This window comes from Corythoichthys intestinalis, chromosome 8 (assembly GCF_030265065.1).
Source record: "Corythoichthys intestinalis isolate RoL2023-P3 chromosome 8, ASM3026506v1, whole genome shotgun sequence".
Lineage (NCBI taxonomy): Eukaryota > Metazoa > Chordata > Actinopteri > Syngnathiformes > Syngnathidae > Corythoichthys > Corythoichthys intestinalis.
Genome location: NC_080402.1, coordinates 51,521,966 through 51,536,422, shown reverse-complemented (window position 1 = coordinate 51,536,422; position 14,457 = coordinate 51,521,966). Strand labels below are relative to the sequence as shown.

The 14,457-nt window shown below is 37.1% G+C and overlaps 1 protein-coding gene across 1 annotated transcript in view; it reads right to left on the bottom strand.

Moving 5' to 3' along the window:
* The window catches only part of LOC130921090 (collagen alpha-1(XVII) chain-like), a 77,352-nt gene that overhangs the window by 22,077 nt on the left and 40,818 nt on the right, over positions 1–14,457 (bottom strand). The window contains exons 27-28 of the mRNA XM_057844732.1: positions 14,412–14,438; positions 14,286–14,321 (exon numbers count right to left, since the gene is read on the bottom strand). Of these exons, the coding sequence (XP_057700715.1) occupies positions 14,286–14,321; positions 14,412–14,438 (63 nt within the window). The remainder of the gene's footprint in view (positions 1–14,285; positions 14,322–14,411; positions 14,439–14,457) is intronic.

Sequence of the window (14,457 nt, the reverse complement as noted above, 5' to 3'; positions counted from 1 at the left end):
ACTTTTCAGGGTGCTCAAATTGTCCCCACCAACTTTTAAGCAACTTTATTTGCATTATATAATGGCTTCAATTATATGGGTCATTTAGATTGTCTTTCCATGTTTTAATTGGTGTAATTGACTCTACCATCGTTAGGTGAATTATTTTCATTATGTTCACACTTACATGTACCTCCTTTCACTTACTAAATATGCTGGTAAATTTTTCCTCCTAAACGCACATTTGATTGGCTGATGAACACACACACAGACATTAGATATTAGGAATATTAGATGTTTTTTTCCCCAGTCAGCACCAGCCACTGTAAGAAATGTAAAAAGACGTCAATGTTGTGGAAGAGGGGAACACACCACTAATTTTGCTACTGAAAGTCCGACCTGCATCAGAGTTACCATGACATTAAACTGTGTGAACGTGCTAACCTGCAGAACTCGAGTAGGTAGCTGCTTAGAGAGAAGTGTCTTCCTGGATGGGATTTCTACTGTTAACGTTAAACTATGAGAAATGTAGTGAACCGAGTTTTACCCCTTCTTCCTAGTTTTACTTTTTATTTTATTTATGTCATCCTAAAGCAGCCCACTTGAGCTTTCATTTTTTTTGTTGAGTTTGGCTGTGCTTGTGGACAAAAGTAGTAGTTTTTTACCTGAAGAACAGCTCCATTTTTTATTTTTTGTTATTCCCTGAAAATAATTTTTTTCTGTTATATTTAATTTCTTAATTTAGACAATGTGGTCTTCAGACAAATGTTTACTTTTTTTGCATTCCTGGATAGTTAAGAGATGATTAACAAGCTTGTATTTATTGTGTATGTTAATATAATTTATGTTCAAATAATGCAATTTAAATTTGCTCATAAAATCTGGACATTTTTACTGGAAGTTTTTAAAATGTTTCTTTCGTAATTTTTCAAAACAAAGGTTTGAATTGAACGGTGTAGGCTGAACCAATACACATAAAAATTAGTATAAGTCAATACAGATTTATTTTGCATTGGTCACTAAGAATGTCCTGTCCCCAGCAAAAAGTGTACATGCAGGTTATGCCATATCGTCCCTACCAATGTTGAGACCAAACGTACGCCCTTGATATGTGTGTATCCCAGCGTCCTCTTCGTTCGCACCTTGTGTTCCGACAGCTTTACATGAGTGCATAGACTTTTATTCTTTATTCTTGGTTTTTTACAATATGCACCACACTGATTTTATGCTTATTGTGCAATAATCGAATTGTAACATGCATTAGTTACATGTTTTGATGCATTTTTATGCATAATGAAAGATTTATGTTTGATTTATGTCTTTTAGGGAGCTTGGAACGAATTAGGGCATTTCCATGGAAAACACGTATCGACTTACAGAATTTTCAAAGTTGCGAAACTACTTTCAGAAGAGGCATGTGCTAGTTACTGGTTTCAAGGTTTACCTTGATATGAAAGCGTCACGGTTTCAAAACCACTAAAATGTTCCATCATACTGTGGTACGGTATTAGCTATTTTCTATGCCCCAAAAATGCAGCAAGAAATCCGTGGCTTGGAGCGGCAGCGCTCACTCCTCCCCCTCCGGTTATTGTTCTGTCCTGTGTCTGTCAGTGACACTACACTTAAAAATTTTCCCCCCTCAAAAAAGACAAAGTCACTAGTATGGGAATACTTCGGCTACCGAAAAGAAACAGATGCCTGAGGCTTACAGGAGGAAAGACAGCAGGACCTCCAACATGATTTCACATTTACAGTACATGACCATCATCCGTCACCTTACACAAAAATTAAGGCGTGTAAACGCTGTGTTGAACGTTTCCCACCAGCTATGAGAGTTTAATCCAGCTGGTTCAGTGTGTCTAGTCATGGTAAAACAATTACCACAACGGAAAGCTTGTTAACGAGGCAGATAACGTGGCTTGTTAACATGTCAAGTAGTTTCCTCTCTACCATTAGCCTACTTTTGTTAAGTCTTCCGCCATTGTAAACATCTGTTCAAAATAACATATTCATAATACAGCCTGTGTTGTTTTTTTTCTCTGGTGGCTTTCTGAGTTGAGAGGGGGTGTGTGGGTGTGTGTGTGTATAATGTGTAAATAATGACACAAATCTGTCTCTTGCTCTTACTCCCCATTAATATTCAACCAAAATTACCTGTCAAGTTGTACGGTTTCGGCGTAATTTGTACAAGTGAGCACTGATTTTTAAATGTGTATGCTGTACATTCAAAATGTCATGTTTGTGTGTTCTCAGCTCTTTTTTCTTTATTCAGCTCCTGATTGAGCCAGACTGGTGGGGTAACACAACACACCTGTGCTTGATTAAGTGCTTGAAAGCTCAATATTTAAGGAAGCCTGTCACCATCTGCTAGTGTCGGACTATTGCTTGCTACCTGCCTTGCTTACCGCTGTGTTCTCATCGTCGTTCTTTGTGCTTCCCGACATTCTACGGTCGTGGTCTGGTTTGATCATTTTTACGTTTGTGCTCTTTTGGTCTTTGTAGTTAGGATTTTGTACTCTGTTATATTCGCGCCTTTCTTGCGTGCTCTCTTAGTTGTAATTTGTTACTCGCGTTTTCCAGCATGCTCTCTTAGTTGTAATTTGTTACACTCGTGTTTTCCAGCGTGCTCCCTTTGTTGTTCTTATTAAATACAAGCATTCACGCTACCTGATCTTCTGGTCTGTGTTTGGGATCCACATCAACGGCTTGCCGTTCATAACACAAAATCTGTACGTTTTTCGTGTATTACGTTTTTTTTTCCCATTCAGATTTTGTCACTGTTTCGGCAAGAGACAATGCGCGTTACTATGCGCTACCACGTTGGTTGAATGATGCGAGAAAAGTCACAGACATGGAGAGAGAAGAGTGGGAGTGGAAAGGAGGAAGGAGTGTTGTGACGCTGTTGCAAACGCAATGCTAGGCTAGGTGGCTCCAATATTTCCTGACTGTAGCTGACAGCCTACAATTTACACCCACTTGATGCTACACTAATGTCACATGCATATAGAACTAGATGCGAAATGACAGACTCGGAGGCGTTAGTAAACAGCCGTCATCTTAAAGCAGTAGACTTCTCAGAAAGACTCTGTTGTCGTGAACCTTCCTAGCGAACCTAGTAACTTTTTATCTAAAATACCCCTAAATCGGAAAAATCTTGACGTGAATCTATCTAAAGTAGACAGAAGGGAACTAATGCAAAAACGGGAGCAATTTTAACAACTTTAACGGTTGATTCACAACATTAAATGACTTCCAAACATAGCAAAGGTTACTATGTTTTTTGTTGTTGTTTTTTTTTTTGAATGAAAAAAAAAAAAAACATGAAAGGTAATACCAGTTACTTTGCCAAGTAACTAATTACTCTTACATTCAGGTAACTGAGTTACTAACTCAAATACTTTTTGGGTGAAGTAATTTGTAACTGTAATTACTTTTTTAAAGTAAGATTAACAATACCGGTCATAAAGATGCAGTCAGCAGAATGAAAAGCTATGCTGTGACGAAAGTGGAGATTTTTATTCTGCCAATTTGTTGCCAAACACAATTTGCCTGCAACTATTGCTGATCACTTCTCAGAATTAGCAAAAGAAATGTTCCCTGACTCAAAGATTGCATCGGTAAGTTAATTTTATCAATTGACCTTTTAAATTTATAATTGGACACACTAATGAACTACCTTCAAGTCAATTTGAATTGCGAGCTGAAGTGCAGCCATCAAAAGACATGATAGATGTTGCCAAAAGTGCTACATACAATTATAACAAAAGTCACTGTTAAATTTTAGTAATCATGATGTAGTGGAAAATATTGATTGTTCTTGGATTGCACCAGGTTATATGTGACAATATTGCCAATAAATTCATATTATTTTAAAAATTGAGTTTTATTTTTGTTTCATATTGCACATTAATATAAAACGTTGTAAGATTAGTCACCAATTTGTAAGGGCATACGTCACTATTTCTAAGATTACCAACGGCCTCAGGTTGACAGGTATGTAGTAGAATTTGATCCTATATTGCTTCAATCCAGTTCTTTTTTTTGTTCTTGTTCTAATGATGAGCAAATTGAGTTGGTTTAGTCTATAACTTCTATTTATTTAAATTTTATTAAAAATATTTCAGTTATTTATTTACTTTTTAAAATTTTATTTATTTGTTTAACATTATATTCATGTTGATGTTCCAATTTGCAAATATGTTGTGGGAAAAAAAATCCTGTTCAATGGAATTTTTTTTTTTTTTTTTAACCCATCCATCTCAAAATAACACATTTTAGAGCTATCATTGCAATAGCATGATACCGTGAAACCGTGCTATTTTTGCTTCAGGTTATCATACCATCAAAATCTTATACTGACACATGCCTATTCCAGAACCAATTAATTCCGTAAGTAGATGTACCACTGTCAAAAAAAAGGGTATTGGCCAGCACCTGTCAAATTTATGCAAATGACCTTTGATGGATGACGTAAGCAACGCCCCTTTTGTGCACCTGCCAAAATATGGTATGGTTAGGTGTTCCTTTTGACACCTGTTAAAGAACTATGGTTATTGGGTGTCTCTGAAGTCTGGTTCGCGTGTAGGTGTGAGAGGAAACCTGTGGAGCTGAGGCGCCAGTGCGTCTGGTAGTCTTTTGTTATTTGGGGTCCCCCTGCGATGTGAGGTGTTTAGGTGGAAGTGGGCTGTGTGTTCGTGGTGAGGCACAGCGTCAGCGGTCAGTGGGGGGTCCGGCATGCAGGTGTTGCGCGGAGGGTCTTTGATGAGAAGAATAGTTGAGACATGTCCAGACAGCCCCACCTATGTAGGCCCACGTGATCTGCGTGGGGTGGGACCAGCGAATAGGTTAGTTTAGCCTTGCAATGCTAAACAGTTATTTTCGTTAGCCTACCTTAACAGTGCGCTGCGACGGACCTTTCCTCCCCGGCTGTGGACCAATTTCCCAGGCTTTGACGGTTTTGTTGAGCTATACGTTTTAAAAGTCTTACATGAGTGCCTTTTCTAGATTTTTCTAACTCAACAGTGTTTTTGATCTTTTCCCAAACAGCGTCACCACATCTACTCTAAAGCACAACGTCTGTCAAGTTTGCTTGAACATTTCAACGCTGCTGATACTGTTTTTTTTTTGGTACAACATCACCTAGGTTTGATTTATTTTCACAAGAGCATTTGATAGTTAGCATGCTTTATGTATACTTTTTTTTTTTGGGTACAACTTCACCCTACTTTATTTATTTATCTTACAAGAGTTTTTGATAGTTAGCATGCTCTATTTAATGAAAAGCATCCAAATAAGAGTTAAATAGCGACCTACCAACAATGTTGCAGTTTTTGGAGAGTCTTCAGAAGATGCATCTTTCTTGCGTTGCCGCGGGAGACTGATTTGACACATGTTTCAATACACATTGCGAATCTCCGCCCCCCATTTTTGAGTCGGCCTATGTCGCATTGTGGTGGGCGTGAAAAGCTGATGACATAGACCAGAAACCCTGCCTCTGTAAACATGAACGCCATGCCCCTGAAACGTGATACAATTTCCAAACCTGAATGTTTGACCGTAAAGTAGATTTAATGTTTGAATAACTGCAGACATAGCCACTCTATTAACGTATGTGAGTTTTTTCTGCCACGGTAGATCTGTTTCTAAAAAGTCAATGTGTCTGTAAGGGCTATAAGTTAAGAAATGACGAACACATTCTTAATATCAAGATGACGGAAAAACAACAGGTTGTTGTATTGCGCAGTTTCATTACAAATGTGATAGTTCAAGAGAGTCAAACTTAAGGCGGGACCCTAATCAGTAGCAAAAATAAAAAATTAAATAATGCATTGGATATTTTAAAAACACACAGCAGCTGAGCTGTATTATTAACCGTCTCTGATAATACTGCGTTACATAGAAGCTTACATTCGTGTGTAACAGAATGTAGTATATCTGATTCAGATAAATATGAAATGTTTTAAAATACTGTCTATCGTGTTCTAATTCTTCAATCAGTAAGTATAAACATCTTTGATATGAAAGATATAACGTGTAGAACATGAAAAGTACAACATGAAATAATGAATATAAAAGAATACTCCATCCGAGGTGTTACAAACTGACTCTGTTAACATTAGTATATCTGGAGGAATTTCGTAGGATTCACTACAGACTTCAAAACGCATTGTCCCCAAACTATGTATAATAAAAAATGTACGCTAATTTATGATAACGTAATAATTTCTTAGTTTGTAAGTTTTTAAAGAGTTTAGTCAGCAGTATAAGTAAGTTCAGATCAAATACCGATCCACAAACACGTGCAACTAGATAAAACATTTGAGGTGTTAATTTTAACAAGGGGACAGGGGGAAGGCAAAGGTAGGGCCAAGCAAGCAAATTAACATAGAATACTGGAAGGCTTCAGAGCCCAAGACAATTATATATTTAAAAATATCTGCAATGATACTATTGTTATTTCAAAGGATTTCATGAACATTACTTAAGTGCAGTACGCATTTGTTTTGTGCATATATTCATCCATTCCATATCCTAAGAAATGATTCCACATCTTATACAGTTGGTATACCTTCTCTTGGAAAACAAAATCGGTTTGTAAGTGCATAATATGTGCTCTTACGCAAGGCAAACGTTTTCATTTGAAAAGTGCAACAAGCAACAAATACGGTACCTCGAAAAGCATACTGTAAGTTTCTGAACAACGATGAGGGAATTTGTCAGACCATCTTTAACCTTCTGTCCTTTCCTATTCCAAAAGCTACCACTACTTTCATACACTTAACTCATACCAGAGTCAATCCAAGTTAATTAAAACATTATGTTTACTAAGTTCTATTACATTCGTGCTTAACAGAATGTAGTATATCTGATTCAAATAAATATGAAATGTTTTAAAATAGTGTATAGAGTGTTCTAATTCTTCAATCAGTAAATAGAAACATCTTTGATATGAATACAGACTTCAAAACGCATTGTCCCCAAACTATGTATAATTAAAAAATGTACGATAATTTATGATAACGTAATAATTTTGTAGTTTGTAAGTTTTTAAAGAGTTTAGTCAGCAATATGAGTAAGTTCAGATCAAATACCGATCCACAAACACGTGCGACTAGATAAAACATTTGGAGTGTTAATTTCGACAAGGGGACAGGGGGAAGGCAAAGGTAGGGCCAAGCAAGCAAATTAACATAGAATACAGGAAGGCTTCAGAGCCCAAGACAATTATATATTTAAAAATATCTGCAATGATACTATTGTTATTTCAAAGGATTTCATGAACATTACTTAAGTGCAGTACGCATTTGTTTTGTGCATATATTCATCCATTCCACATCCTAAGAAATGATTCCACATCTTATACAGTTGGTATACCTTCTCTTGGAAAACAAAATCGGTTTGTAAGTGCTTAATATGTGCTCTTACGCAAGGCAAACGTTTTCACTTGAAAAGTGCAACAAGCAACAAATACGGTACCTCGAAAAGCATACTGTAAGTTTCTGAACAACGATGAGGGAATTTGTCAGACCAACTTCAACCTTCTGTCCTTTCCTATTCTAAAAGCTAGCACTACTTCCATACACTTAGCTCATACCAGAGCCAATCCAAGTTAATTAAAACATTATGTTTACTAAGTTCTATTCAAATAAGAGTAAGGTAGTTACATACCAGCTTTGTTAATGAGCATACGAATACGCAGTTTGATGATGAGTCGTGTTTCTCACTGATAGGATTTACACAAAATAATTTGAAAATACTTTAGCCTTAAAACTATTCATTTAACACACACGGCACCATCACCCCCCACCGTTAGGACCCGCGAAACACCCCCCAACTAGTTACAACATTTGAAGGGTTAATTTAAACAAGGGGACAGGCAAGGGTATTCCGTATGCTAGTAAGGCCTCTGATTTTTACCCATTTCATAGCTTGCTGAAGACTTAAAGATTGTCATTGTTTTTCTTCTTCCTCAAAACCTCTGTTTATTTTGTTTTGATATAGAACTAACTATATGTATTTTTAATACATCCACATCATTTAGCAGTTTAAATTAGTCTTTTTAAAAACTTCAGCTGTAGTCTCAGACGCCAGGCTCTAACTTTTTTCGTAACGCAATTTATGAATTACTTTTTTTGCATAACCACAATAAGTAGGTAAACTTTACAGTTACTTGAATGATAAATACTTAAAGACATCCTGAAGTACCTTCATCAACATGGATTTTTTTTTCTTTTAAGACATCCATTAGCTAGGTTATTGAAGACACAGAAGATATACTTTTTTCCTACAAAAGCTTTTGTTTTTTAATTGGAGTAATTGCAGATGTTTTTAATATGTCATAAAAAACATGAATTACGACAATAAAACACAACCAAGTCACTTTCGCACTATGTAAAAGAATTTCAGTCCCAGTGCTTGTATTTACTTTTTTGAATGGTGTTCATTTAAAGAGAATGACCTGAAAATATGTATATTATACAGTAGCAGCTTTTCTGCGATAATGTCTAAGTCAAATTATAGCCCAAATATTGCACGCCTGACTTTAGAACATATGTGGACAAAGGAAGCATGTTTCACAATCCCATGGCCATGGAGATTTTAAACATAGGCAGTGCTCATTTTAAATGTCTTTTTTTTTTTTTTTCCCCCTACCACTTTTTTTTCTTTGCTTGCGTTTGATTGCATCTAATCCATCTTTGCCCTACAACGTACAGATCACCTACATTGGCCGACATTTCTCTACTGTCCCATGTTTTGTCAGAATATGATGCTTTGTTATATTACGTTGTGGACTTTTTGCGAGTAAGACTGCAATGCCGAGGAGATACAAATACTATAACGCTGTTGCAACACTTATTCCGTCTTCGGTAGGTTTTAAAACAAAAATACTCAAGGCGGAGACGGTGGAACCGACTCGGGCGTAGGCGTCGCAGCGCCACCAGCAGGCAATGGCCTACATCAAGAGGTTTCTTCGCGACGACAACAGTTTTGGCGACTTGTTCGACAAAGACGTTGAGATGGCGCGCTTGCAAAAGCTGCTTAAAAGTACCGTTTATCCCATTCATTTAGCTATCTACATGTTTACATTGTGAAAATCCATTCATTTAGCTATCTACACGTTTACATTGTGAAAATGTTCATGTTTTCCTGTTGTCTTTGATTCGCATTCCCACCAGGTGATACGTTCCCATGGACAATTAACCTGGCTCAGTTTAGCGTGCGCACTTTGCTGGGGCAGCAGCCCAGCTTGAGCCTCCTCAAACCAAACACATCACACAAGCCGACTAATTATTCAGAAAGAAGACACTCTTTTGTTGTCTGCCGCCATGTTGACCCCGTGGAAGAGTGTCTTCTTTCTGAATAATTAGTCGGCTTGTGTGATGTGTTTGGTTTGAGGAGGCTCAAGCTGGGCTGCTGCCCCAGCAAAGTGCGCACGCTAAACTGAGCCAGGTTAATTGTCCATGGGAACGTATCACCTGGTGGGAATGCGAATCAAAGACAACAGGAAAACATGAACATTTTCACAATGTAAACGTGTAGATAGCTAAATGAATGGATTTTCACAATGTAAACATGTAGATAGCTAAATGAATGGGATAAACGGTACTTTTAAGCAGCTTTTGCAAGCGCGCCATCTCAACGTCTTTGTCGAACAAGTCGCCAAAACTGTTGTCGTCGCGAAGAAACCTCTTGATGTAGGCCATTGCCTGCTGGTGGCGCTGCGACGCCTACGCCCGAGTCGGTTCCACCGTCTCCGCCTTGAGTATTTTTGTTTTAAAACCTACCGAAGACGGAATAAGTGTTGCAACAGCGTTATAGTATTTGTATCTCCTCGGCATTGCAGTCTTACTCGCAAAAAGTCCACAACGTAATATAACAAAGCATCATATTCTGACAAAACATGGGACAGTAGAGAAATGTCGGCCAATGTAGGTGATCTGTACGTTGTAGGGCAAAGATGGATTAGATGCAATCAAACGCAAGCAAAGAAAAAAAAGTGGTAGGGGGAAAAAAAAAAAAAAAGACATTTAAAATGAGCACTGCCTATGTTTAAAATCTCCATGGCCATGGGATTGTGAAACATGCTTCCTTTGTCCACATATGTTCTAAAGTCAGGCGTGCAATATTTGGGCTATAATTTGACTTAGACATTATCGCAGAAAAGCTGCTACTGTATAATATACATATTTTCAGGTCATTCTCTTTAAATGAACACCATTCAAAAAAGTAAATACAAGCACTGGGACTGAAATTCTTTTACATAGTGCGAAAGTGACTTGGTTGTGTTTTATTGTCGTAATTCATGTTTTTTATGACATATTAAAAACATCTGCAATTACTCCAATTAAAAAACAAAAGCTTTTGTAGGAAAAAAGTATATCTTCTGTGTCTTCAATAACCTAGCTAATGGATGTCTTAAAAGAAAAAAAAATCCATGTTGATGAAGGTACTTCAGGATGTCTTTAAGTATTTATCATTCAAGTAACTGTAAAGTTTACCTACTTATTGTGGTTATGCAAAAAAAGTAATTCATAAATTGCGTTACGAAAAAAGTTAGAGCCTGGCGTCTGAGACTACAGCTGAAGTTTTTAAAAAGACTAATTTAAACTGCTAAATGATGTGGATGTATTAAAAATACATATAGTTAGTTCTATATCAAAACAAAATAAACAGAGGTTTTGAGGAAGAAGAAAAACAATGACAATCTTTAAGTCTTCAGCAAGCTATGAAATGGGTAAAAATCAGAGGCCTTACTAGCATACGGAATACCCTTGCCTGTCCCCTTGTTTAAATTAACCCTTCAAATGTTGTAACTAGTTGGGGGGTGTTTCGCGGGTCCTAACGGTGGGGGGTGATGGTGCCGTGTGTGTTAAATGAATAGTTTTAAGGCTAAAGTATTTTCAAATTATTTTGTGTAAATCCTATCAGTGAGAAACACGACTCATCATCAAACTGCGTATTCGTATGCTCATTAACAAAGCTGGTATGTAACTACCTTACTCTTATTTGAATAGAACTTAGTAAACATAATGTTTTAATTAACTTGGATTGGCTCTGGTATGAGCTAAGTGTATGGAAGTAGTGCTAGCTTTTAGAATAGGAAAGGACAGAAGGTTGAAGTTGGTCTGACAAATTCCCTCATCGTTGTTCAGAAACTTACAGTATGCTTTTCGAGGTACCGTATTTGTTGCTTGTTGCACTTTTCAAGTGAAAACGTTTGCCTTGCGTAAGAGCACATATTAAGCACTTACAAACCGATTTTGTTTTCCAAGAGAAGGTATACCAACTGTATAAGATGTGGAATCATTTCTTAGGATGTGGAATGGATGAATATATGCACAAAACAAATGCGTACTGCACTTAAGTAATGTTCATGAAATCCTTTGAAATAACAATAGTATCATTGCAGATATTTTTAAATATATAATTGTCTTGGGCTCTGAAGCCTTCCTGTATTCTATGTTAATTTGCTTGCTTGGCCCTACCTTTGCCTTCCCCCTGTCCCCTTGTCGAAATTAACACTCCAAATGTTTTATCTAGTCGCACGTGTTTGTGGATCGGTATTTGATCTGAACTTACTCATATTGCTGACTAAACTCTTTAAAAACTTACAAACTACAAAATTATTACGTTATCATAAATTATCGTACATTTTTTAATTATACATAGTTTGGGGACAATGCGTTTTGAAGTCTGTATTCATATCAAAGATGTTTCTATTTACTGATTGAAGAATTAGAACACTCTATACACTATTTTAAAACATTTCATATTTATTTGAATCAGATATACTACATTCTGTTAAGCACGAATGTAATAGAACTTAGTAAACATAATGTTTTAATTAACTTGGATTGACTCTGGTATGAGTTAAGTGTATGAAAGTAGTGGTAGCTTTTGGAATAGGAAAGGACAGAAGGTTAAAGATGGTCTGACAAATTCCCTCATCGTTGTTCAGAAACTTACAGTATGCTTTTCGAGGTACCGTATTTGTTGCTTGTTGCACTTTTCAAATGAAAACGTTTGCCTTGCGTAAGAGCACATATTATGCACTTACAAACCGATTTTGTTTTCCAAGAGAAGGTATACCAACTGTATAAGATGTGGAATCATTTCTTAGGATATGGAATGGATGAATATATGCACAAAACAAATGCGTACTGCACTTAAGTAATGTTCATGAAATCCTTTGAAATAACAATAGTATCATTGCAGATATTTTTAAATATATAATTGTCTTGGGCTCTGAAGCCTTCCAGTATTCTATGTTAATTTGCTTGCTTGGCCCTACCTTTGCCTTCCCCCTGTCCCCTTGTTAAAATTAACACCTCAAATGTTTTATCTAGTTGCACGTGTTTGTGGATCGGTATTTGATCTGAACTTACTTATACTGCTGACTAAACTCTTTAAAAACTTACAAACTAAGAAATTATTACGTTATCATAAATTAGCGTACATTTTTTATTATACATAGTTTGGGGACAATGCGTTTTGAAGTCTGTAGTGAATCCTACGAAATTCCTCCAGATATACTAATGTTAACAGAGTCAGTTTGTAACACCTCGGATGGAGTATTCTTTTATATCCATTATTTCATGTTGTACTTTTCATGTTCTACACGTTATATCTTTCATATCAAAGATGTTTATACTTACTGATTGAAGAATTAGAACACGATAGACAGTATTTTAAAACATTTCATATTTATCTGAATCAGATATACTACATTCTGTTACACACGAATGTAAGCTTCTATGTAACGCAGTATTATCAGAGACGGTTAATAATACAGCTCAGCTGCTGTGTGTTTTTAAAATATCCAATGCATTATTTAATTTTTTATTTTTGCTACTGATTAGGGTCCCGCCTTAAGTTTGACTCTCTTGAACTATCACATTTGTAATGAAACTGCGCAATACAACAACCTGTTGTTTTTCCGTCATCTTGATATTAAGAATGTGTTCGTCATTTCTTAACTTATAGCCCTTACAGACACATTGACTTTTTAGAAACAGATCTACCGTGGCAGAAAAAACTCACATACGTTAATAGAGTGGCTATGTCTGCAGTAATTCAAACATTAAATCTACTTTACGGTCAAACATTCAGGTTTGGAAATTGTATCACGTTTCAGGGGCATGGCGTTCATGTTTACAGAGGCAGGGTTTCTGGTCTATGTCATCAGCTTTTCACGCCCACCACAATGCGACATAGGCCGACTCAAAAATGGGGGGCGGAGATTCGCAATGTGTATTGAAACATGTGTCAAATCAGTCTCCCGCGGCAACGCAAGGAAGATGCATCTTCTGAAGACTCTCCAAAAACTGCAACATTGTTGGTAGGTCGCTATTTAACTCTTATTTGGATGCTTTTCATTAAATAGAGCATGCTAACTATCAAAAACTCTTGTAAGATAAATAAATAAAGTAGGGTGAAGTTGTACCCAAAAAAAAAAAGTATACATAAAGCATGCTAACTATCAAATGCTCTTGTGAAAATAAATCAAACCTAGGTGATGTTGTACCAAAAAAAAAACAGTATCAGCAGCGTTGAAATGTTCAAGCAAACTTGACAGACGTTGTGCTTTAGAGTAGATGTGGTGACGCTGTTTGGGAAAAGATCAAAAACACTGTTGAGTTAGAAAAATCTAGAAAAGGCACTCATGTAAGACTTTTAAAACGTATAGCTCAACAAAACCGTCAAAGCCTGGGAAATTGGTCCACAGCCGGGGAGGAAAGGTCCGTCGCAGCGCACTGTTAAGGTAGGCTAACGAAAATAACTGTTTAGCATTGCAAGGCTAAACTAACCTATTCGCTGGTCCCACCCCACGCAGATCATGTGGGCCTACATAGGTGGGGCTGTCTGGACATGTCTCAACTATTCTTCTCATCAAAGACCCTCCGCGCAACACCTGCATGCCGGACCCCCCACCGACCGCTGACGCTGTGCCTCACCACGAACACACAGCCCACTTCCACCTAAACACCTCACATCGCAGGGGGACCCCAAATAACAAAAGACTACCAGACGCACTGGCGCCTCAGCTCCACAGGTTTCCTCTCACACCTACACGCGAACCAGACTTCAGAGACATCCAATAACCATAGTTCTTTAACAGGTGTCAAAAGGAACACCTAACCATACCATATTTTGGCAGGTGCACAAAAGGGGCGTTGCTTACGTCATCCATCAAAGGTCATTTGCATATATTTGACAGGTGCTGGCCAATACCCTTTTTTTTACTGTCCATCATTATAAAACACTTAAAAGAAATGACGTTGGTTGCAACAGCTTATGTCGTTTACCTTTTGCACCAGGCTGTCCTGGAATTCCAGCAATACCTGCAAAAATGGGTGATAATTATTGATTTAAAGCATAAGTGTTGATATTATTAACTGGTGAACTGATTCATATTTGGATAGTTTTCTCACCTGGTGGACCTTGAATACCTTGAGCACCTAAAAAATATATTGTCAG